The sequence below is a fragment of the Balearica regulorum genome, chromosome 16 (assembly GCF_011004875.1).
Source record: "Balearica regulorum gibbericeps isolate bBalReg1 chromosome 16, bBalReg1.pri, whole genome shotgun sequence".
NCBI classification, from domain to species: domain Eukaryota; kingdom Metazoa; phylum Chordata; class Aves; order Gruiformes; family Gruidae; genus Balearica; species Balearica regulorum.
In genome coordinates, this window is record NC_046199.1 from 3,142,210 (window position 1) to 3,164,903 (window position 22,694).

General features: G+C 52.2%; 1 protein-coding gene across 3 annotated transcripts in view; it reads right to left on the reverse strand.

Moving 5' to 3' along the window:
• The window catches only part of MYH7B (myosin heavy chain 7B), a 29,477-nt gene extending 17,187 nt beyond the window's left edge, over positions 1–12,290 (reverse strand). Inside the window, exons 1-13 of one of the 3 annotated variants that reach the window (XM_075768599.1) lie at positions 12,268–12,286; positions 11,347–11,502; positions 10,452–10,555; positions 8,535–8,678; positions 8,274–8,430; positions 8,144–8,171; positions 6,877–6,973; positions 5,991–6,014; positions 3,995–4,087; positions 3,162–3,225; positions 2,934–3,032; positions 1,805–1,908; positions 1,129–1,267 (exon numbers count right to left, since the gene is read on the reverse strand). In XM_075768599.1, coding sequence (XP_075624714.1) covers positions 1,129–1,267; positions 1,805–1,908; positions 2,934–3,032; positions 3,162–3,225; positions 3,995–4,087; positions 5,991–6,014; positions 6,877–6,973; positions 8,144–8,171; positions 8,274–8,430; positions 8,535–8,678; positions 10,452–10,555; positions 11,347–11,443 — 1,150 coding nt within the window. In that variant the 5' untranslated portion in view covers positions 11,444–11,502; positions 12,268–12,286. Of the gene's footprint in view, positions 1–1,128; positions 1,268–1,804; positions 1,909–2,933; positions 3,033–3,161; positions 3,226–3,994; positions 4,088–5,990; positions 6,015–6,876; positions 6,974–7,229; positions 7,527–8,143; positions 8,172–8,273; positions 8,431–8,534; positions 8,679–10,451; positions 10,556–11,346; positions 11,503–12,267 lie in introns of those variants that run through there. The other 2 variants (XM_075768600.1, XM_075768601.1) reach the window with 2 other exon arrangements.
• Positions 12,291–22,694: the final 10,404 nt, after the last annotated feature.

Below are 22,694 nucleotides of genomic sequence, written 5' to 3' on the forward strand. Positions count from 1 at the left end.
GTGATTTCCCACCTTGGATATTGTATGATGCTTTTAAAGTCTGGACCTCCTGACTGAGAAGTTACTGTTTGGAGGAGATGGCCATAGGAGACCTGCTGCACGTTATTAGGTGCCTATCGGGTTTTCGAGTCTTCTTGGTCTGGGGATCTCTATGCATTTTGCAGTGGAAGCTTGGATTCCCATGCAATGAATTTGAACTGACCAGAAGACAGGTGATTTTCTTGCTTATCTTTCATAGACTCCTAATAGCAGATTGTAGCTAGAAAATCACCTCTGTAGGGAAACTACTGCTAGATGAAAATCTTCTTTAATTACCAGGTAGCAGCTGAATTCTGTGTTGACATTCCTCAGGCAAGGGGAACTCTTCCTTCGTGAATGTTAGAATGACAAGGTCTGTCAGATAGTCATTTCTGCTGGATCCCTGCCTCAGCTGATGTATAGTTATGGTTTAAGCCTTCCAGTTAAGTGATAGGGCTCCTCCTTCTCATCCTTCCACATGCTGGCAAGTCACCCTCTCCCTGAAGCTTGCTGCATTGTGTCTGGGAGCCAGGCATAATGCAGCAGTGCAAAAGCAATAGAAAATATTTGAGCTCTGACTTTTCTGAATTTTCAAGTTTGCTCTGCAGCCTGACTGTTCTCTTAGATCTATGATTTGCATTGGATTTTCCTAAGTAACAAACAAGGAAAAGTATTAGACAGTGACTGTATCCTATTTTAACTGCTCTTCAGGGGGCTATGATTTGAGCAGGTCTGTGCAGTTCTGATCATGGCCTGGCTCATATTCTGTGGACAGCCTGCTCTGGAAGGCTGTCTAATGAAGCGCAAGAGAAGAAGTAATGAAGGGCAGAAGAACACTGAACAAGGGTGCAACAGCCTGTGATGTTGCTGAGGCAAATCTGATGCAGATGAGACCACCTAGTGCTTGCAGGAGACCCTGTCCTAAATATGCCTGATCAAGGACAAGCCTCTTTTTCCACCTAAAGCAGGTCCTAAGACAGCGTAGTTACTTGGGATCAAGGTCACTGACCTTCACAGACCAGGCCAGGGAAGTTACCACAGTCTGCCCTTGGAGGGATTTCCACGCCCAGCCCAGGCTGGGCAGATCTGGCAGCATGGAGCCAAACTCACTTTCAGTGCCGTCAGCCTCTGCCTGCTCTTCTCGCTGCTTTTGCTTGAACTTCATGTTGCCGAAGTGCATGATAGCGCCCACTATTTTATAGGAGCCATATTTCTCATCATTGCTGAAGCCCAAGATGTCCATGGCGTGCTGAGGAGAGACAAAGCAGTATAGATAGAACAAAATCATCACTCTGAGGTGAGGGTTGGTCCTCTCACGGTCTCCTAAGGCACTCTCCCTATCCTGGGGCTCTGAGCAGGGTGCTCTATCTGGTGGGCACCTAGCCAAGGAATCCTGTCCATGGGATTTTGAACGTGAGTCTAGGACCTATAAGGCGTATTTGAAAGCAAAAAAACTAGCCTAGCACCCACAAGAAGGAGGTTTTCCAAGCTGAGGTCTCATCTTCTCATGGGAACCATGGGAAGTCCTCATGCTACAGGCCCTTCCTAATGCAGGGAATTACTCTCCCTGTTGAGGAGGCTGTTGATGGAGATCAGAGTCACTCTGCCTTTCCTTGTAGGCTCACAGCACGTGCAGAGCAACTGCCAATAAACCAGAGGGAACTCACAGCTAATTTAGAGAGGGGCACAGGAAAGCTGGGACACATCCCCATGTCTGCCTAGAAGGAGGTTGTGCGCTCCCCAGACCCCTGCCTCGGGCTGTGCAGCGTGAAGGAAGTACACGTACATCTGTCGCCATGAGTTCCTCGCCGTCATCCAGGTTGTCCACAGTTGTTACACCCTGCGAGCAGAAGTGGTAGTCATAGGGGTTGAGGGAGAGCAGCAGCATATCTGTTGGGGGAAGACACACAGAGGGTGAGGCCGTCTGACAGAGGCAAAGCTGGGGCAGAGGGACAACCCTGGACACAGATGAAGAGGTCTTCACTGGTCTCAACTAGAGGGCACTAGCTGGTGGAACCATCTCTGTAAGTCCAGGCAGGCCCACACGTGGGTCCATCTCTTCTGTGATGTGCCTCCTGCTTGCTATCTTGGGATATGGCTTGGCTGCAGACTGATTTAGAAGTGGCCATCCATGTCCTTGTGACCACCAGATAAGATTACTGCTCTGCACAGCTCTCCAGACCTGCCTAATAAGGTATTGTTCTCAAGCCAGGAACAAGCTCAAGAGCCCGCAGACAAGAGGCTGACCACCCCAGGGGACTGTGCCAGCCATCTTTCTGCAGCATGGAAAGGTTTCCCATGCACTCCGTGTGACCTGGCACCTGGAGGGCAGGGCTGCTCAGAGCAAGGACTGCCACAGTGCAAATTTGGGTCAGCTGGGACTGTCCTGGGGAACACACCTAGGTACGTCTACACCTGGGCAGCTGCTGTGAGTGAGCTTGCAGCTGTTTTCAAGCTCACCTGTTTCAGGTGAGCTGAAGGAGCTCCGAGTAGGCTCCAAAACACTTCCCCCTACCCCAAAAATGAGTAAATATCCAGCCTGCATATGCCAAGGTCAGTGCTGTACCTGCCACACCACAAGAACTCCATGCAAGGCAGCTTTGCAAAGCATGCTCTCACCCTGCAGATAGAGCCTGAGTGATCGCTTCTCTGCTCCTAGACAGTTGCAGAAAGGGCTTTAATCTGGCTTCTCAGTCTGTGAGGATAAAGAAGGCTGGACTAGATGACCTCTTGAAATCCCTTGCACCCTAAATTATCCTCCAATCCTATGATCCTGAGCAGCTAGTAAAACATTTGAGGGCAGTACCTGCATGGTGAGCTGGGTTTGCTCATTCTCTGTGCACCCCAAAGCTGACAACAGAGCTCTTTGTGGTTTTTTTCAAGCCACCATGCTGTGAAGGCTTTGGCTGCCTTACCTTGCAGCTCCGGTTTCTTCCCAGAGAGGATCTGGTAGTAGATGTGGTAGCTTCGCTCTTTGGGTTGCTGGAAAATCACTCTTGATTTTTCCAGAAGATCTAGAAGCAAATAGGGCAGAGGAATTAGAGGAGGGCTTGGTCTTTCCTGGAGCTGACCCAGCATCAGCACAAACAGTGAGATGAAATCCTTCCACACGGCAGCTGGCGCGTGTTTATGTGTTTACTCACAGATGTCAATGTCTGCGGAGGCCAGCTTCCCTGAGGGGCCAAAATGGATCCGGATGAACTTGCCCTGAAAACATGTGCCATAGGTAAGTGCTAGCCTTGGCTACACAAGTATAATTCTGAACAGCTCCTAGAAACCTCAGACAACTACAAGACACTGGTAATTTCCCACTTCTTATGATTCAGCTGATGCCAGGCAAGTTACTGGGCTCTGTGAGGGGTAGGTGGGTGAAGTTCTTTGGTTTGTAATGCACAGAGGGTTGGACAGCATCATCTAAGGCTTTAAACGCTAGGCAGGCAGAAACTTTGCTCACAGCAGATAAACCCCTGTCCTCAGGCCTGTTCTATAAGCACTTTTGCTGAGTCTGCCCACAACCTCCTGCTCTGTGATGTGCTGGGGAATCTCACCCTGGAGTATCTTTTCCCACAAGAAGAGGCATCAAAGCCACCTATGGTTGATGAGCTTTGCATCCCACAGCAGCCCCAGGCTGGGCTTAACAAAAAGGATGCTGCTCCCTGGAAGGCACACGCTTGTCTGTCCCAGCTCCAGCACTTCAGGCTGTGCTTACTGGCTCTCTCAACTTTGGGGGGCCTTCCCAACCTTTGTAAGGGACTTCAGCCACAGGCTGTGACACCAGGGCGATTCATTCTGACCAGCACACCATTTACTGCACTGATGTAACCAGAGGCAGCTCGTTCAATCCGACTAGGAAGCAGAGCTAGCTTCCTGCTATATGCTTTTGGCTCAGACCGTACAAAAAACACAATACCACAAGTGATGCATTCAGCTTACATAAACGTGGCACGTTAGCTCTCTGTCTTGCTAAGACACTTACAAAACGTGAGGAGTTGTCATTTCTTATGGTTTTGGCATTGCCAAAAGCTTCCATAGCTGGGTTAGCCTCAATGATTTGATCTTCGAGGGTGCCCTGGAAAACAGAACCAGAGGATGTGTCAGCTCCCACCCAGCCAGAGGGGATCTGTTACCAACAACACAGAGAAACAGTAGGGCTCCTTGCACCATCTGCCTCCTACGCTCTTAGCTGTCTTTAAGAGCCTGCTGCTCCTGAGGCATCTCCCTGTCTCATGAGGCAATGCAGCTCGGCATAGGGGTCAGCAGAGCTAGGTTTTGCAGCAACACTCTCTGTGGGCTTCTCCTTGCCTAAACTGGTCCCTCTGAAGATTCAGGCTACTGTCCCCTCTGCACACAGCAGTCCTTAGCCCCTTTCTTAGGCTGCTACAACACGCAAACCAAGCAAGCACGCGTTGTCACCACAACAGTCTGAAACGTTTCAGGCTCTTTGACTCTGCCAGGCATTTTCTCCTTCACCAAACCGAAGTCTTGGGCAGTTCAAATCACAGCACATTGCAAAAGAAGAGGTCCAGAAAACAGGTTTGATCCTACACCAACCATATGCACAGCAGGGTCACAGTGTGACGGGAACACATCAAGGTCCCATCTTGGTGTGATCTGCTGAACTCACTGGAGCTCTCCTGAGCAAGTCCCAAGATTAATCTTCCCCCAACCTTGTTTTTCCATTTGTGTCTCACACACACAATTCAAAGAGAAAGAGACAGCCTCCACCTAATGCAGGCAAAGCAGGACAAGAATTTGAGGAGAGAAGCAAGACTTGTGCCAAGCCACACAAAGGACAGTGGGGTTTGACAATAGTAGTAGAGTTTGGTGGCACAGGCACCTGTAGCATTTTTCATGAGAGCTTTTGCCCATGCTCTGACAGTCCATAGGGCTTTCCTTAGGTGGGACACATCAGCTCTGGGCTCTGGCCACCAAAAGCCAGGTTGTCTTTTCAATTTTGGGCCCATGACTGCTCCCCACCTCTGCAGCTCCAGGCACGTGAAGGACAAAAGAGGCAGGGACCAGCTGTGAACCACAGCTTTACTAACAAACTGTATTTTGTCACTTGGATATCCTTTGATCTGTTATCTTTAAATTCAGCCTGATCAAAAATTGCCTGGCCTGTGAGATTTAATGGGGACTGCCCCATCGGCTGCCCCAGGACCCACAGATTCAGCCTCCCAGCTATCTCACTCTCAGGAAGTTTGCCCAAGTGGTCCAAGACTCATGTGTTAATGAGCATCCCCCCACCCAAGAGTGTGCATCGGCTAAAGGCTGTCCCTCAGTGCTCAGACAGAGAAGCCGAGGGCCAAGGACGTAAGACTGAGGTGCTGAAATGGCTGAGCCCTTGGGGTGCTTGGAGTGCCAGGGACTGAACCTTTGCTGGATTTCTGAAGGCACTCAGTTGTTTCCTTTGACCTAAGCAAGAACCTTAGAAATGCACCCCAGAGGACATCAGCTGCCTGCAATGTGGTGGGCTGAGCCAGTTCAGGTCTTTGCAGAGGGTGGCATGTCCGAGCATCATCAGAGCCCCGGTCCACAGCCAGAGCACAGTGCTGCCCGTGGCAAAGAGGCTCTTCCCCTGCCCCTCAGCACCACTGCCTTTGGCTGGGCCACGAGCCTGGGAGGGCTTTAATGGCTCAGAGAGTGGGGGGCTTCACCTCCCCTTTGGAGGAGCCCACGCATCCCCCAGGCAAGCACTGTGCTGCTTAGAAACGAGGGTTTGAAGAGTAATGATCCCTTGAAGGAGAGGTTGTAATCAGATAGAAAGTCATTAAGAGATGAACCACCAAAGCTTCACACTATGGGAAGGTGGGAGATACAAAGCCAAGCGGAGAACTAAATGCTGGGGCAGCCCTTGCTCCAAGACCCAAGGCAAAGGCCCCGCACAGGCGCTCCTCATCCCCCTGCCATAGCTCTGTGGTGCAGCAGAACTCTGTCCTCAGCATTAAAGATTAGGAGTCTACAATACTTACCCCAGTTTTAGTGGCAACAGCTGCCTAGAGAAAGGAAAGAAAATTGTCTTTAGAAATCCAGAAAAGCCAGGCAAGAACCACAAGAAGCATGGTCAGAAAAGCAGGGCATGACCATTTAGTGCCAAAAAAGTCCAAGAAAAAAATGGGAGGATTAAACTTTATAAGAGATGCCAAAAAGTTGTTAAATAGATTAGCTCAAGAAAATAAAGAAATGCATCAAAAAGCAAGAACAGTTAAATCCAAACCCAAAGAAGAGTAAAGATAATAATGCCGAAGTATTGCTTGTCTGATACCCAAAGCAGCCAGTTTGCTTCTACAAGGAAAAAGCAGGCTGGAGCCTCAATGTATCAAGAAGAAATAAGCAATTGCAAGGGCAGCTCAAAAATAACCAGCACCAAAGAAATGCAAGAATCAAAACAAGAGCAAGAAAAGCACGAGGTAGAAAAGGGTCAAAATGAAGAAGAGGAGAAAAAAAAAAAAAGGAGAAAAGGATGAAAAGCAAGACTTAAAAGAGGCAAGGTGGAAAATGGCATGTTTACTCCATTCTTTTAATGCTCCTTAAGAAGAAGATCTGTGCGATGTTGAAGGAGGAAGAGAAGATAAAGAGGGCATCTAAAGCATCTCTTCCAGGCTGCACAGATTGAGCAGCCACATAAAAAAAAATCCATTTCCCCTTGAGCAGAATAATTTCAAGCCTTGCTTGTTCAAAAGTCAGGGAAAAGCCAAGCCCTGGGTGGGTCAGACCAAAACACGCTTCCAAATGCAAAAAGTTGGGGGAAGAAAAAAAAAAAAGTAAAAAGAAGAAGAAAGGGGGAGGGGGGGGAAAAAAAGAAAAAATAAAGGAAGGAAGAAAACAGCAAGAACTTGTTTCAAAAGAGGGTCTTACTAATTTCTTGCCCGGTGTGTCGCCCAAGGCTGCGACAATGGCAAAGTACTGAATGACCCGCTTGGTGTTTACAGTCTTACCAGCACCAGATTCTCCGCTTAGAGTAACAGAAATACACAGATCAAGGACATGAGGCAAAGAACACGCAAAACTTCAAACAGAGACCCTGCCAACCTGCCGCCCCGCTCATCATGCCAGAGGGAGAAGAAAAGCATCAGAGGGATAGAGAGGCCAGCGCTATCAATCCCCTCCAGCCTGGGGGTGTACGTGCTTGTCTTTGGGGCTTGTCTTTGGAGCGAAACTCAGCTCCATCCTCAACGTGTCCTCCGGCTACAAGCCCGGGCTCTGCCTACCTCCTCGAAGGTGCCGCGGGGGGGTCAGCTGCCCGCCGCAGATATGGCAGGAGGTGCCAGCACCCACCAAGACTGAACAGCCTTGGCCCTAGGGCTTCAGCTGTCTGGGATCAGCCGGGAACCAGCCTCCCCTGCTCCCGCTCGGGTAGTTTCAGCACGCCCCGCATTGTTGGGGGGTGTTGGAGATGGCAGGGGCACTGCACCAGGGTGAATCCTGCCTGAGTGAGCACGGGGGCCAGCATGCCCAGCACGGGGTGCGGGAGGCTGGCGAGCCCCGCTGAGCTCATCCCTATAGTTAGCTGCTCTCCCATTGTAATCCCAGATCACAAAGAGCCGGGAGGGAGCCGGAGAGCAGAGCCGCCACCGGACACGCGCCAAGCATCTCTCCGCAGCCCCTGCCTTTCCTAATTAGGCTATGGCCGAGGCTAAAAATGTCCGTGGCTCCTGGCAGTGGCATAGGGTCCTTTAGAGTCCTTTATATAGCCCTTATCTATATGTCACTTGAAATCAACCTGGCCTACACTCTCCCACGTCACCCTCCTCCCCCGCCGCCGCCCCTCTGGCCACTGCCACCGTCTCCCTTTGGCCTTGGCCTCCATCTCTCCTTCCCCCTCGCTCCTGGGAGGGCGCCGGTGGCCAGGGCGCCCCACGGCAGCTCCCGCAGCTGTCGGGGTGCGGGGGAGCCTGCCCGCCAGGCCTGCGTGGGGCTTTGTCACCTGGCATGGTGGCGGCGGCAGGCTGGGCGGGAAGGGACAGGGGGGGCCGACAGCTGCCGGCGTGGGGGGGTGACGTGGCTGAAGCGGCCCTCCTGAGGCATGGGGTGCCCACCCTGGGCTCCCCCAGGAGCGCAGCGTGGGGGGTCTCTACTGCTCTGACTGGGGCTGGGCAGGGCGAGGGCATGGAGGGGCACTTACGTGATAAGCATGGACTGGTTTTCACGGTCTGGAAGAGAAGGAGCAGGCATTAGGCCAGTGGCACCCACCACAGCCCCTGCCCCGGGGACCCAGACCCCCCAAAATGGAGGTCCCTAAGGTGAGGGCTTACTGCGCAGCATGTCGTTGTAGGCGTTGTCGGCGATGGAGTAGATGTGCGGGGGTGCCTCAGAGCGCCGCTTGCCCTTGTAGGCTGCCACCACGGGCGCGGTGTATACGGGCAGCCACTTGTAGGGGTTGATGGTGACACAGAAGAGCCCCGAGTAGGTCTGCGGGGGAAAAGGGCGCATATGAGGGATGGGGGGGGCCCGATGCCCCTTCCCCCCCCCACTCCACGGGGTGACCCCCCGTCCCTCAGGCACCATCAGCTTACATAGATCATCCAGTGGGAGTAGCGGCGCTTCAGGTTGTAGAGCACAGAGGCCTCGTTGAGGTGTGTCAGCATGGCCATGTCCTCGATCATGTCGAACTTGGGGGGGTTCATGGCCTGCACCTCGTCCTCCTTCACCACCCGCGTCTGCCGGAGGAGGGGGGACACATCAGATGGACCCCAGGCCCCACCAAACACCCTCTCTCCCAAAACCCGCCAGGAGGACGGACATAGTGACAATCCCACGCTGGGGACAACCCTGGCCCCGTGCCTGCTGTCCTCCTGACAGGGCTGCCCTCCATTTTGGGGTGACGGGGCTAGGAGAGCCCACCAGCACCCTGGCCACAAAGCCCAGCTGCGACAAGCAAGCCCCAGGCCTATCCCCTCCCCAGGGAGACGGGCTGTGGCTGAGCCTGACAGAGGGGGGTCCAAGCTGGGGGGCACCAAGATGTCACCCCACAACACGTTCAACACCCCCGTCCTGTGCTCTTCTTCACAGCCTAAAATCCTGCGGCGATGCGGTCTTTCGCTCGGAGAGATCCCTGCTTATTTGGGAAACAGCTGAAGCCTGTACCCCATCACTTAGAACTGGATTTATTTAATCCCACGAAGCCAAGCACTGGGAAACTATCGCATTACCTATCTGGCCTGAATGGAAGAAACTGGATTTAGCAAATGGTCTTGTTAATAAAAATCAAATGAAACTTTTCAAAGAGGTTTGGGGATTTTTTTTACAGGTGAATATGAAGTGTGTGGTGTTAAAAGGTGTTAGGTGTTAAAAGCGGGAGGGTAGGTAGAAGGTTAAGGGTGGGGTTATGTCTCTTGAAACTGTTTCTGCTGGAAATGTTGATCCAGGGAAAAAAAGATATAGTTTCAGATTTTGTAAATCCATGACAAACTGTTAAAAAAGACAGTTTCAAGAGGGAAAGGCAAAAAACATTTGGAAACTGCTTTGTTTGCAGAAGCTGAAGATCTTTTAAACATCAGAATCAACTTTTTAAATTTATATCCCCTCCTCAATAAATTTAATTTTGGAGAGACCAAATTTCTTTACTTTTTTCCCCAGTTTCAGATAAAAATATTTTCAAAGCCTTGACACTTTTCAAAGACAATTACATATATTTCTTTTAAATTCAGCAGACATGAGCCCTTCTCAGTGCCATGCTGACTAGCTGAGAAATGGAAATCATAAAGTCTACCATTTACTGCCTGGTCAGGTCCTTGTTGTTTTTCCCAGTTCTACACCAGTATGAGTCCCTGCACCGCAAGGAAGTTGCAGGGCCCTGCGACTCCCGTAACCAAGAAAGGAATATTAATTAAGCTCATTTGCAGCTATTTGTACTGGATATTATCTTGACAAATATCAGCTGATCCTTGCTAGCTTTGCCTCTCTCCTGCTGCAGGAAAGCAGGACCCTCACCACAGCTGGTCCTACCCCTTTGCCCAGCACCTCTTCTCCCAACAGCACTGCTCATTCCACTGCAAATCCCGGCTAAAACGAGCACGAATTGGCCAATTGGCCCCTTACCTCTTGTTTCAGCCTTCGAGATGAGCCGGGCAGCGGTTCAGCATGGCAAAGGGCTGTGCTGGGGCAGGCGCTGCCTTTGGGCAGCCCTTCCTCCTGCGGCCGGGAGCCGTGTGGGGCCAGCCCCTGTCCTCCTTTGCTCTGTCTCGCACGGTAAATCGTGCTTGAAAGCAAACACTCGATGGGGGGATGCTGAACCGTTGCCACTCTTGGCAAGTAATTGGCCTACGTGTCCTGACATACTGTGGTGTGCGTCCCCTCGGGGCATGACTGATCACCCAGCGTGGAAGGGTTATCAGCAAGAGCTCGGCTAGTTTCAGACGTGATCTTGTCACACGTATCCCCCCTCCGCACACACTTGCTCTCCCTTGGAAAATGAAAGGTATTTTGCTTACTTCCTTATTTTTGGTTTCCACAGTGACTTTGCCACCAGAGCTTTCTTTGATTTCCACTTCAATATAAGCTTCTTTCTCATCTGGGATCCAAGCTCGCTTCTTTCCTGGGGGAGATAGGAAAGGGGAAAGGCAAAGGTGAAAAGTGAAAAGTGAAAGGGAAGGGAAAAGGGGAAGGGAAGGGAAAGCAAGGCAAGGCAAGGCAAGGAAAAGGAGACACAAAACAGGTTGAAATGTAGGAAACCATTTGAAATTGTCAACTGAAAGCCACACAAATGCAGTCCAATAGCATGGAAGGACAGTGATTATTCCTTCCTATGTTCTTGGTCATAGGAGCTGGGATTTCTTTGTCGTCTTCATGTTTGGCAGCTGTTTACTTTGCCAGGGTCAACTTTTAGCCTGATAGAAGTCTGCTGCTTCATGTGTGCTTTCATTTGGACCATCATGAAAAAAGGATGATGAGAGGAAGCAAAACTCTCCTCATTTGCTGAACTGAGAGGAACAGGTTGGGCACGGGAGCCTGAGCATGGCGAACCGCGGTACAACGGGGTGGCTGGGATGGAGCAGACACCTCCAAAATGAACCAGAGCTGGAGAAGGCTTTGACACCAGTCGCTCAGCACATGTCCCTCAGCCCTGCTGCCCTTCAGGGTCGGGGGAGATGAAGGGCCACCTCCACTTGCACCTCGGCAAACAAGGGAAAAGTCAAAAGCCTGCTTTTCCTACTTCTGAGATCTTCCTGTCCTCCAGGGTGGTGGGGGAAATTCTGCAGCACCTGCAGTACCAGGAGGAGCAGCACTGCGAAAGGGACGTGGAGGGACTCCAAAGAGAGACGTGGCCAAGGGGCTGGTTTGGGGCACATACATGGGGCTGTGCCAAGAGCTGCTTCGGGGTCTTACCATCGAACGGGATTGTCTGAAGCTTCAGCTGCTCCGTGTAGCTTTTCCGGAGGTATTCAGCAGCCTCCCCAAACTCCGACATGTCCAGCATAGACATCTTGCCTGGCTGGAGGAAGACTTGGCAGCAGTGAAGGAAGAGTGAAAGACACCTGAACGCTGAAAGGAGGGAAGGGATAAGGAGTCAGTGCATGAGGAAAGCACCCACCACTGGGCTGCTAAGCAAGAGCAACACAGTCACCAAATACACTTTTAATTTTAGAGAGTGAGAGAAGACAGCGACAACAATACTAGCTAATAATAACTGTAATAACAAGACAATTACTGAACACTTTCCCTTCTGCTGCTATCAGCCCTGCACTACAAGTCCCAGCTAGGTGAGCTGGCATCGCTTTTTTGTCAAAATCCACATTCACATTTTAGGCATCACTAGAGATTGTCCACGACACCCCTTTTTCTGATAAACTCAGCTAAAACTTATTCCAGCTCTAGGGACCTGTTGGAGTCCTGGTGCCTTGCACAAAACCTTTGCAAAGACCTAGATCCGTTTTGCAGAGCAATATGGCAGGAAGATAAAAGCAAAACTGGAGCTGTTATCGCTGGGAAGACCCCTTCTAGAAGATCGCCGTGACAGCTGCTTGGAAAAGCACTTTTACGATAGTGCTTTCTAATATCCATCTAATGCGGTATCACACTGCAGAGCTCTGAAATGCCGCAGCTATCACAAACATAGCCACTGCTGGTAGCCAGCAACTTGGCAAAGCGCACGGACGTTAGCAAAAATGCTCTCGGTCCAGGTCTGTCTCACCCTCCCCTGTACCGCCAGCATCAGCCCCTGTCCTCCAGGAACATCCACCCTGCAGAGGTGAAGCGGGTTAGTAGCAGAGGACAAGCGTGCACACAGACATGCTCTTTATTACTAACCTTGGTGATAGGACTGAGTGGCTGTGTGCGTGCAGCAAAGCCCCTTTTTATTGTGTCTGTCAAGGTCAGAGTGGGAAAAGATATGTCAGAAATTCCCATGTGTCATGTCCACACAGCTCCATTGGTGCTGCTGTCCCACTGCCCGGAGAGACACAAAAGGCAAACTTCGCTTTTATCTCTCTGCAAATGCAGCCTGGTTATTTTTATTCCTGTATTGTCAGGCGAGTACAAAGGCAGAGCAAGAGACTCCAGCTCAGGGAAGCAGCGCAGGTCTCCAAGCCTGCCCGCGCTGCCTGCTCCGGCAGGGAGTGGAGGAATGAGAGCTTCGCTGTTTCCTCCTGCACCTGAGCAATCGGTCCTCCTGCTTCTTCCCTGCACCCCGCCAGGAGAGCCACTGCGTGGTGGGATATGTGCAGCCGCTGGCTTTCCAAGCTGGAGCACCCCAACCTCTCCAGCTCTGGTTCGGCCTCTCCCTGGGCAGACTGCTCGGGAGCAGGGGACCAGGGAAGGACTTTGGGGCTTGGTCTCTGCTACCCCCTTGTCTTCTTGTCAAAAGGCTTGGCTTGTTTCCCAAGGCACATCAGCTGCTGCCCATTTAACACCAAACCTCACAAACACCAGAATTTTCTTTTCTGGTTATAGGCAAGGGAAACTCAATGGTTTTGTCAGAGGGCTCTGATGCTCCCAGGAGCTGTAGCGGCCCGTGGGCAGCCCCCCAGGACAGGCACGTTGCTGGGCAGGGGAGCTTGACATCCCTGCTCTCTCTTGCTGCCGTGGATGGGCTCTGCCCTTGGCAAGCAAACCCCCCTTGCCTTGGCTTGGGAGCTTGGTTCATGGCTAGACCACACTAAAGATCTCTCTACAGTGAGGTTTCTGGGTTTCCTCCACACCATTTTACCTAGGCAGCACCCAAAGACACCATGTAGAATGTGGTGATCACAGCCCAGAGCTACGTCCTTGCAGCACCACCATAGGCTGTCCGAGATGGGAACAGGACCCAGCGGCGGGCAGCCAGACCCACACCTGTGCCAGGCTCAAGGAAGAGCCATTTTAGTTGCTGGCATCTGAAGCGTAGTGAGGTTTCTGCTCTCTGGGCTGGCCATGTTGCTGCCTCCCTCATGCCTGCCTAACAAGCACTCCGCTCTTCTCTGTGCCTTTGCTTTGGTGCATTTAAAAAGCAAAGCAGGGCTGGATGCTTTTTTTTGCATCTCCTCTCCCTCCTGCCCGCACCAGGCCAGGCTGTGTCGCTGTCATGAGCAGGACCAGCACGCACCTTCCCCAGGGCAAAGGGCCCCACGGAGAAGCCCAGCGATTGCAGCTGGGATGTGATGCCCTGCCAGGGTGGGCTACCGCCGCTCAGCTCCCTGGGGAACATGGACAGTCCACTCTGCAGCACCGCTCTGCTCTGCTCCTTCCTCCTTCCTCCGTGCCCCCCATGGGAGCAGGGGCACTGGTGGGCTGCTTGGATTCAACACAGACTTGTGTGAAACGAGCTGCAGCCACCTCCGGAGCTGGAAATCAGTGTAACTAGAGCTGGGTGACTTGGGACCCCCAGATGCACGTGCAGGGAGGGACAGCATCTGGGCCCCCTAGACGGTGTGGATGGCTGCATCCCCCATCCTTGGCCAGGGCGTGCCTTGATGCCAAACCACCTCTTGGCTCCCCAGTTGTGTGGTCATGTCCAGAGGACATAGAAATTAGAAATAACCCCACTGAGGTGATAGTGGAGAGCCAGGGCCCATGGCTGCAGCATTTTGCTATTCCCCGCTCAGTACCCCTCACACTCCAAAGTAACTTGGGGATGTGGTATCCTCCTGAGAGTAGGGGAAACTGAGGCATGGGGTAATTAAGGATTAGCTGCACAGTGCTGTGCCCAGGCTGGATTGGGCACGGCCTCTGCCATGGCCAGAATAGCAGCACCAGGAGCTGCTTAGGGCATGCGGCTTCAGCCTGGGCACACAGCCCAGATTGCAGAGAGATTTTTGCAGCCCCAGAACCTGCCCTGAACCTAAGCCAAGCACTGGAGGGGGTTTCTGCTGAGGTCCCAGCAATGGTCAGTCCTTCCATCCAGCACACAGGCATGGTTTGCTGCTACACCCTGCGAGTCTGGGTTCCCAGTGCCGTCTCCCCTACACCCCCCTGACAGGCTGGTCTTCTGCCTTCCCACTCTGCTTTGGAGTGAAGTCTGGGAGATTCATGGGATGGAGGAAGATTCCAGACCTCCTCCCTGCGGTTTGAGCCCCAGCAGAGAGGATGGCTGTGCTCAGGGACGAGTTGATATTGCCTTCATTGGCTGCGCGGTGTAATGTAAAGACTTTGCATGGTGCCAGTCTTCCTCATGAATTAAAATGCTCCCATGGAGGGGAGCCCGTAGCATGAAAAAGGAGACTTTGAGCACATCAGGAAGCCCCCATCTCTGTGTCCCATGTGGGCACTCTCTCACCAGGCTGTTGTTCAGAAGCTCAGGTCCTCATCGGGATTTGGTGGCAGCTGGTGCGGAGCTGGACTCTGTGGATGCATCTACTGCAATTCTTCTGGGGAGACCATCAGGGGGACACCAGTCCTGAGATTCCTCTTGACCGTGGTGTGACAGAGGTGCTCGACCTTGCTGAGATGGCAGAGTTTCAGTGTCCTGAAGAGCCACGGGCGCTGGTGGACCACAGGTCCCTCTGAGGTTACCCTGGTGGTCTTCTGCCTCTCTGTATGGGCTCGGAGTCAGGTTTCCACCCACACGCTGGAGGGACCCGATGCTTTTGGCGGGTCCGGTGCCAAGCACCTTTGCCACGAGTGTCCCAGCAGTGGGATGAGCTCTCGGCCCAGATCTACCAGCTGGCCCAGCCTCACACATTCTTCTCAGGGCATGTACTCGCCCCACGCCCTGCTCACCCCCTCCCCTGCCTTATCTTTAAAGCGATTTTATTTTCGGAGATTCCTTCTGCAGTTCCTTCTGTTTGCCCTAGTTTCTCTCCCTCTTTGAAGAGGTTCCAGCAGGATCCATCAAAGGCCGAGCAGATCTGTAGAAGGGGAAATGTGGAATGGTCGCTCCAGCAGCTGCTGAAGTACACTTCCGCTGCGTTCGGGCATTTTCGGCGCTGGCGTTTGTGATGTGGTTTTCAGGGCGGTAGGAAGCTCATCCTCATATTGCTGGCAAGGCCTTAGCGGCGCCCTGCTCGGACAGGTGTGACGGGGCATCCTCAGCGGGGCAGTGGCTGCAGAGGGCTCCTATGGACCTCCCCGAAATCCCAAGAGCACTATGAGGAGCCCATAGCTTTAGCCTGAGCAGAGGGGAGTTGGCTTTAGGTAGCTATTGCCCAAAGTGAACAGTCTGCCCAAATGTCCCATCAGCCCTGCACAACCATCCTCAGCAGTGGGAGCATCTCCCGCTCTTCCTCCCCCGTAGCTTTGTGCTTGGAAAGAGGATGGCACTTCTCAGCCGTGCCCCCAAGGGCTGGACAAGCCCCATGGGACAGGACACCACCAGCACCAGATTGCAGAGCTACCCCCTCAATGAGCATTTTGTGGTCAGATCAGCTCCCACCCAGCCCCAGAGAGCCAGGAGGGTGCCAGGGGCTCAGCCGTCCTCTCTGGAGAAATCCCCCAGCTGCTCCCCAACCCCAGGAGGAATGTTTCCCATTAGCAGGCTCTGATAAGTGGCAGGAAGAAGAATTACTCAATGTGTCAGGCAGTTCGCTAGAGGTTTCCACACTTAACATATCACCGTTATCAGCTCCCTGAAATGCACTGGAGGGGAGTGCGAAGGCGACTGATTAGATAAAGACAATCTGCAGAGGGGCTATTTCAGGCATATTTCCATCGAGCGAGAATGCCTGCTTACAATGAGACAGGGAGAGGTGACAGGCCAGCGCTGTGACGTCTGACAGCGTCCCTCTGGCTCAGCCTGGCCGTGCTAGGCTCCCTCCAAAGCAGCCCCCTAAACCCCCACAGCCCCGTCCCACCAGGGTGAGAGAGACAGCCGCCACCAGCACAGCACAGCTTTCCATGCCCCCCTCCACATCAGCAGGAGAAGGGTGCAGCAGCGATGTGCTGCAGGGACCCCAAAGGGCAGATGCTCCTGCGGGGCTTGTGATGGGGTTGCCACTGGATCCCCTCATCTCAGAGCTCCCTGGGCACTTCCCAGCACGAGTGCCCTGCTGCCTGGACGTCCCAGCCCCGGACAGTGCTGGTCCCCCTGTCCTGAGCTGGCTGTCCTTTGGCCGGGGGTGAAGTGCTGCCTCTGTAACCCTTCACGGACGTGCACGAAGCTGCTGAGTGCCTTGGTGCAGTGGTACACACCTCGCCATGGCACGAGGCTTGGGCAGCATAGGCACGCTGGTGGCTGAGCCTCCAGGCACCGTGCTTACACTGCACGCAGGAAGTCTCCGAAATGAGTATCAGGATTGAGAAAGTACCTGGAAGAGACATGATGTGAGAAATTAGTGTCCAGATTTAGCAAGCAAGGGGCTGGGAAGATCACATGCAGGCATGGAGACAGTAAGATCACCTGGAGACTGGGAAAATTGGAGAGGTTTTATTTGTTCGTTTTGAATTTACCAGCTTTGAGGTTTGAGGGGTTTTTTTCTGGGGTTGCCACTGTAAAGCATCTGTTTAGGAATGAAGGTTGTACTGAACACTGCGAAAATTACAGGAATGTGTGAGCCTTCAGTGAAGATGCTTGAGGTTTTGGCAATGCACTTTGAAACAATGAGATAAAAGAGAATCTTGCCCTGTTCATTTGAATACTTAATAGCACCTTAATTGCAGCTGGCCTGCCGGGACAGACCCTGGCACACAGCAGCTGTTGGAAATCATGGCTGACAGTCGCCTTGGAGGCTGCAAGGAAGGTACAGTACTGGGGCAGAACCAGAGCTGGGACGCGGTTCTGCCAGTCCCCGTGCAGCATCTGCCCCCGCAGTGCCCTGGCTGTTCTGGTTTTGCATCAGTTTTCATCTGCTTTGAGATCCAGGAGCATGAGTTTGGGTAGTGTCCTGCACACACACTGAGCCCACACAACCAGCCACTTGCAGAGCATTGGTCCCCGGGATGACCCCATCATAGTCCCCTGCTCTCTCCACTCCTCATGCACCTCGTGCACCTTCTCCTTTGCTCCATGGGAACCTAGACTAGGGCCATGTTGAGGAGATAAGCTGATGGAAGTGGCCACGCTGGGCTGGGATCTGCTGCTTGGATGTAGCAGTTGTTCCCTTGGCCTGGTGAAGGCCGTGGCTCTGCTCTCCTGGTCCATTGATGTAGCCTTCTGCTCACTGCAAGTTCAGACACTGTTCAGCTTGTCCTCCCCACTGCGCTTGGTCATCAAGCCTCACACTAGATCCAGCTCAGTCTATCTCGTGACAAGGGACAATTGTTCAAGATGAAGTGGCAACAGATGTGGGAGTTCTTCAGGGGATCTGATAGGCTTGGACACTTCTCAAGACTGGCTGTCACCTAGGAGGGAGCAATATTCCTGCACATCCTCACATTACAACAGGAAACCTTCTCACCTCACTATGGCTGATCAGAGAAGATGGGCTTTTTTTTCTCCAAACTGCAGCAATTCCGGGTTTCCAGTCTCTAGTCTGGATACGTCCTGGTGGGATGCCACCTTGCAGACAGCAGCTTTTCCCTACAAGATGTCCCCTGTCCCTAGCAAGGCTCTGTCCCATGGCGTTTGGGCTCAAGGGTTACCTTGAGCATCCCAGCACAGCAGCTGAGCTGGAGACACACACACAGCCCGTGCAACAGCCTGTTTGTTGGCCAATGGGTGAAATAAACCTCCCGAAAAGCTCCCCCTAGGAAGCAAGTCCTGGTGTTGGTGGGACTCTGGCCCCAAGGGACCAGCTGCCGGGTCCGTGCACAACCAGTGTGGCAGCTGCTGGGTCCAGACCTGCAGGGATCTGCTTCCGCACAGCAGAAGGGGATCAGCATCCGTGGCTGGTCCCCACCTCGGTGCTGCAGAACCTTGAGCACAGCTTGGGGAAGCGAAGGTGCAGCCACACGCAGGTTCAGCACGGCAGCTTCGTTTTCCACCAGCCGGTCCCGCTGCCTCTCTCGCAGCCTGGCTCGGTGCTATTTATACCTCGCTCCACGGCCACTTCACGGTGCAGAAAGGCCTGGTGGAAAAGCTAAGGAAGTGAAATTACTTTGGGGAAGAAATGACACTACCCGTTTATAAATAACCCGGGTTTCATTGATCTTTTAGATGCTCTCTTGGCAGAGAGTCCAATGTCATCGCTCCAGCAATGCAGACAATACTTGGGCATTGTTTTATTCTCAGTTACAGGGAAAAGGACAGCACCAGCTGCTTTGCTATCTTTAGCCCATGAGAGCACCCTTCAATTGTTCTGCACTTCAAACAATAGGCACACGTGTGGGGGGTTTCACATTGCTGGCCTTACCAGAGCATTTTGCATCGAAATGCGGCCTTAGAGACAATAGATTTCTTTCATGCCCTGGCTGTAGCTGGTATTTATACGACAGAGAAGCCAGGGTGCAAGAGCTCTGCCTTGTTTTTCTTGTGCATGATGGGCCAGCGAGAGGTTCAGTTCCCCAGGGAGCCCTCTGAACTCTCTTCCACGAAAATAGCCTTATTGTTCTGTCTGTATTTGGCTGGTGCCAAACATCACATCATCCCCTCCGCTCGTGGGGTCAAGTTAATGGCTTTGGTACTATTCTATTGCAAAAACGAGTTTCTGCATTAATGCACAAATATCCTGAGATACCACAGAGTTGGCCAAACCTCAGGCTTGGCTAAGTTGGTTTCTTTGCAGCTGGAAGAGCAAAGGAGAATTGGGGGATTTATTTTTTTGGCCCCCACTACAGGGTACCGGGGAAAGCGAGCATGCCCGCGTGCTGTTGATGAGCCATTCTTTGAAGGTGCGGACGGGCAGCCAGGCACCCAGCTCTGCAACCGGCCCGTCAGCTGCAGTGTATCAAATGCCCGTGCATAACTCAGCAGCGTCGTGGGCAAACGATCTGCTCATTTTCTGGTGGCTCTGCCAGCGCCCTTGGTGCTGGGCTGCCTCTGCCCTGCATGGCCGGGGGGCCTGGGCTGTGCCGTGGGCATCCCGGGTGCGGGATGCGGCTGCGTGGGGACGTACCTGCCGGAAAGCTCCCGTTCCTGCGTCAGGCGCTGATGAGTGAGAAAAGCAGGGTCTTGTCAGAACTATTTATTCCCCCCTGTCGTGGCTGATGTTGTATTGAGTTTCAATTGTCTGAGCCCTGGGCAGCCTTTGAAAGGGGACGTGACATCCCAAAGCCACAAAGCCCATCTTTGAAGGCTCTTTAACAGCCAGAGGAGAGGTTTACAAGTATAAAGTGCTTTTCTTTAAACTTTGCAGGACTCTATTTTTAGCAAATAAAGATAATGTCCCAGTTGCTGTTGTTCATCTTTTGTTGCATGCAACATGCCAAATACTTACCATGTCTGCCATATTTTTTTATCATTTAACCTTCTCTGAGCTGCATTGCAGCTCTCTTATGCTGTAGCAGAGATTATGGGCTATTTGCATGCACAAATCCTCCCCGGGCTACTGGATTACCTGGAAAAGATCTCATTCTCCAGACTGAATTTGGAAAAGAGAAAGAAAAGGCAAGCCAGAGCTCTCTATAAAAAGAGTTTTTGCAGTCAGAGCAGGGTGCATTTGTTCTGGGAGCTCCCGAGGACAGGGCAGCACTTTTTTCCAACTTCCTTGCAATGAAACCGGACCATTTTTGCAATGTTTTGCTTAGAAATTCAAGCTTTTTATGCTCTTTCTCAGAGACTCAGAGCAAATGGAGAGGAGAGGGGACTCAGGACCCTGCCAGGACTGAGGATGGAGAGGGGAAATGCTTCTGTTTGAGTAAACTCTGTCTTTCTACATCGTCATTAAAACTCTTGGACTTTTTTCCTCACTGCCACCCCTCGCCAGCACGCGAGCGAACAAACCTTGCCCCGTGGGGGGGTCTAAGCAGGCTCCCGGTGCGGGGCAGTTTTCCGGTGAGACAAGACTGGATCTACCAGTCCACTTCCAAATTTACAGCCTGGATCTGTATTAAGTGTGAATCCACAGTTACCGATCAAAGGGATGGCAGAGAGGAAAGAGTAGGACTCCTGAGTCCAGAAAAGAGACAAGGTGGGTGCTAAAATCACAGAGCTTTATTTCAGAGAGAAATCCCTAAAAGCAGAGCTAAGAGGCTTGCAATGACCTGGACAACTCCTGGCACTGGTAATAGGATGAAGAGTCAGCTGTCTCTCAGCTTGGCCTGACCACCGGTGATGATCCGTCTACGGATGGCGACCGAGCGTAACAAGCAGCATTGCCCAGTGCTCGCTGGAGAAACCCCTCCACCACGGGCAGGCATGTCCCAGGGCGGGAGGCTGCCTTTGCACCCCCCTCTGAACACCTCCCACGGCCAGGCCCCCTGCCTGGGGCTTTCCCTTGCTGCCCCAGGGTGCAGGCGTGGGTGAGGGCGTGAGCAGCACACATGTGAGCGCAGCATGCGTGTGCGAGCCGGGCACCCTCCTCAGCTGTCACGCCCTAGGTTAATATATGTGTTTGTATGTATATATATATATATATAGCCTTAATCCACCCGCAGCCTCTCTGCAGGTTGGATGGGTCAGGGACTCTCCTACACAGACAGGCTCCAGGGCGAAGGGCTCTTAGGGTAGATGGGAAACCGAGGCAAAGGATAAAGTCACTTGTCCAAAGTCACCAGCAAGTCAGTGGCCAAGCGAGGAAAGGATCCCGTCTTCCTCCCAGGCAGTCCAGCGAGGCACCTTACAGCCCTGGGACAGGTCACCAAGGAGACTGGGAGGTCTCCATCGTGGGAGGTTCTCAAGGCTTGGCTACGTAAAGCCAGAGCCACTCTGATCTCATCCTAGGGACGGTCCCACTGTGAGCAGGAGGTTGGGATAGAGACCAGCCCCTTCCCTCTCTCATTCCCTGACGTGAGGAAATGTCCGAGCTAATCCCCGGTGGTAGAGCAGACAGAAAAAATTAGTATCTGTGGGCACCACACTGGAGTCAATGAAATAATTCACAATTTCCCGGTTTTGTGATTGCAGGATCTGAGCATTGTAAGTGGATTTACTCATTCCGCTCCCAAAGCTGCATTAGTGAAAAATTAAGTCCAAATAAAGATGCAGATCCGTGGCTGGTGTTCAGCTGTTGTTCTCCTGGCTGCACACAAGTGTCACACAACCCTCTCTTCACCAGCCATCGACGATTTGAAACGTTCCTAACGCAGGTCACAAACCAAGACCAGCCCCGCTGCTTTCATTGGAGCCTCATGGTTATATCGTAACTGTGCTGTGAAAATGCTTAAGTCATTATATTACTCCAGTCGGTACACAAATGATTGCCTCGTGACGGTATATCTTTTTTCTAGTTACGCTGTTGTGTTGATGGTACCTTACTGGCAAAGGCGTTAGAGTTGTTTCATTTTAGTACACTTATTGTAAGGGCAGAGCGAGTCAGTTCCTTTGTATATTGAGTAAACTCTGTCTTTCTACATCGTCATTAAAACTCTTGGACTTTTTTCCTCACTTCCACCCCTCGCCAGCACGCGAGCGAGGGGTGGAAATATTCCTTTGTATATTTAAACAAATAATATTTGTTTAAATAGTGAATTTGTTTATATAGTACTGTTTGTTTAAATAGTAGGAAGGACCTGGTTTGGTTTGGATTTATTTACACACAAACACATTTTATCTGTTCCTAATACAGACACGTTCTTGCAGAAATAACCCTCTTGATTTGTCACAGTGCCATTTCGAGCCCTATTGCTGGGAAATGAATGTCCTGCAAGTATATGAAACTGTTCTGAAATCTGAGATTTACCAGATGTACTCGACTGAGGAGGCACAGAACAGCCCCCAGCCTCGGATCCGTCCGAAACGAGAGCAGAGAGCAACCCTATCTCCTGATGAACCGAGACAAAGTGAGCGTAAATACACATCTAAAGTGGGAGAAAAATATCAGCTTGCATTACGCCGCAGGGCATCCCAGGGACCGCCGAGGAGCTGGGAGCGCCTCCGTACCGCGGCACGGCACTCGGCCGGGGACGTCTCCCTGGGGACACCCGGGTGCACTCAACGGCCTCTCAGGGAACAACTGGGGGACATCTGCGATGGGGGCTACCAATGGGCTGGGCTGCATCGAGGTACCCCCAGCCACCCCCTCTTCCAGGTCCTGTCGGTGCAGTGCAGCAAAGGGATGTGGGCGATGAAGATGTTGAAGAAATGGAAATGTGTTGGGTGGAAACATGAAGATGTTTCCAGTATTGGTTCATTTTGGGTTCTTTAATTTCCAAAGCCAGGCTTGCAGTTCCTCTGTCTTCCCCTGCCTGCAAAGGGCGAATTTCGGCTCCCATGAAGGCAACAGATGAGCTCCAGCACCCGAGAAAGTGCCAATGAGTCAACACGAAGATGTTTTCCATTGCCTTTGGCT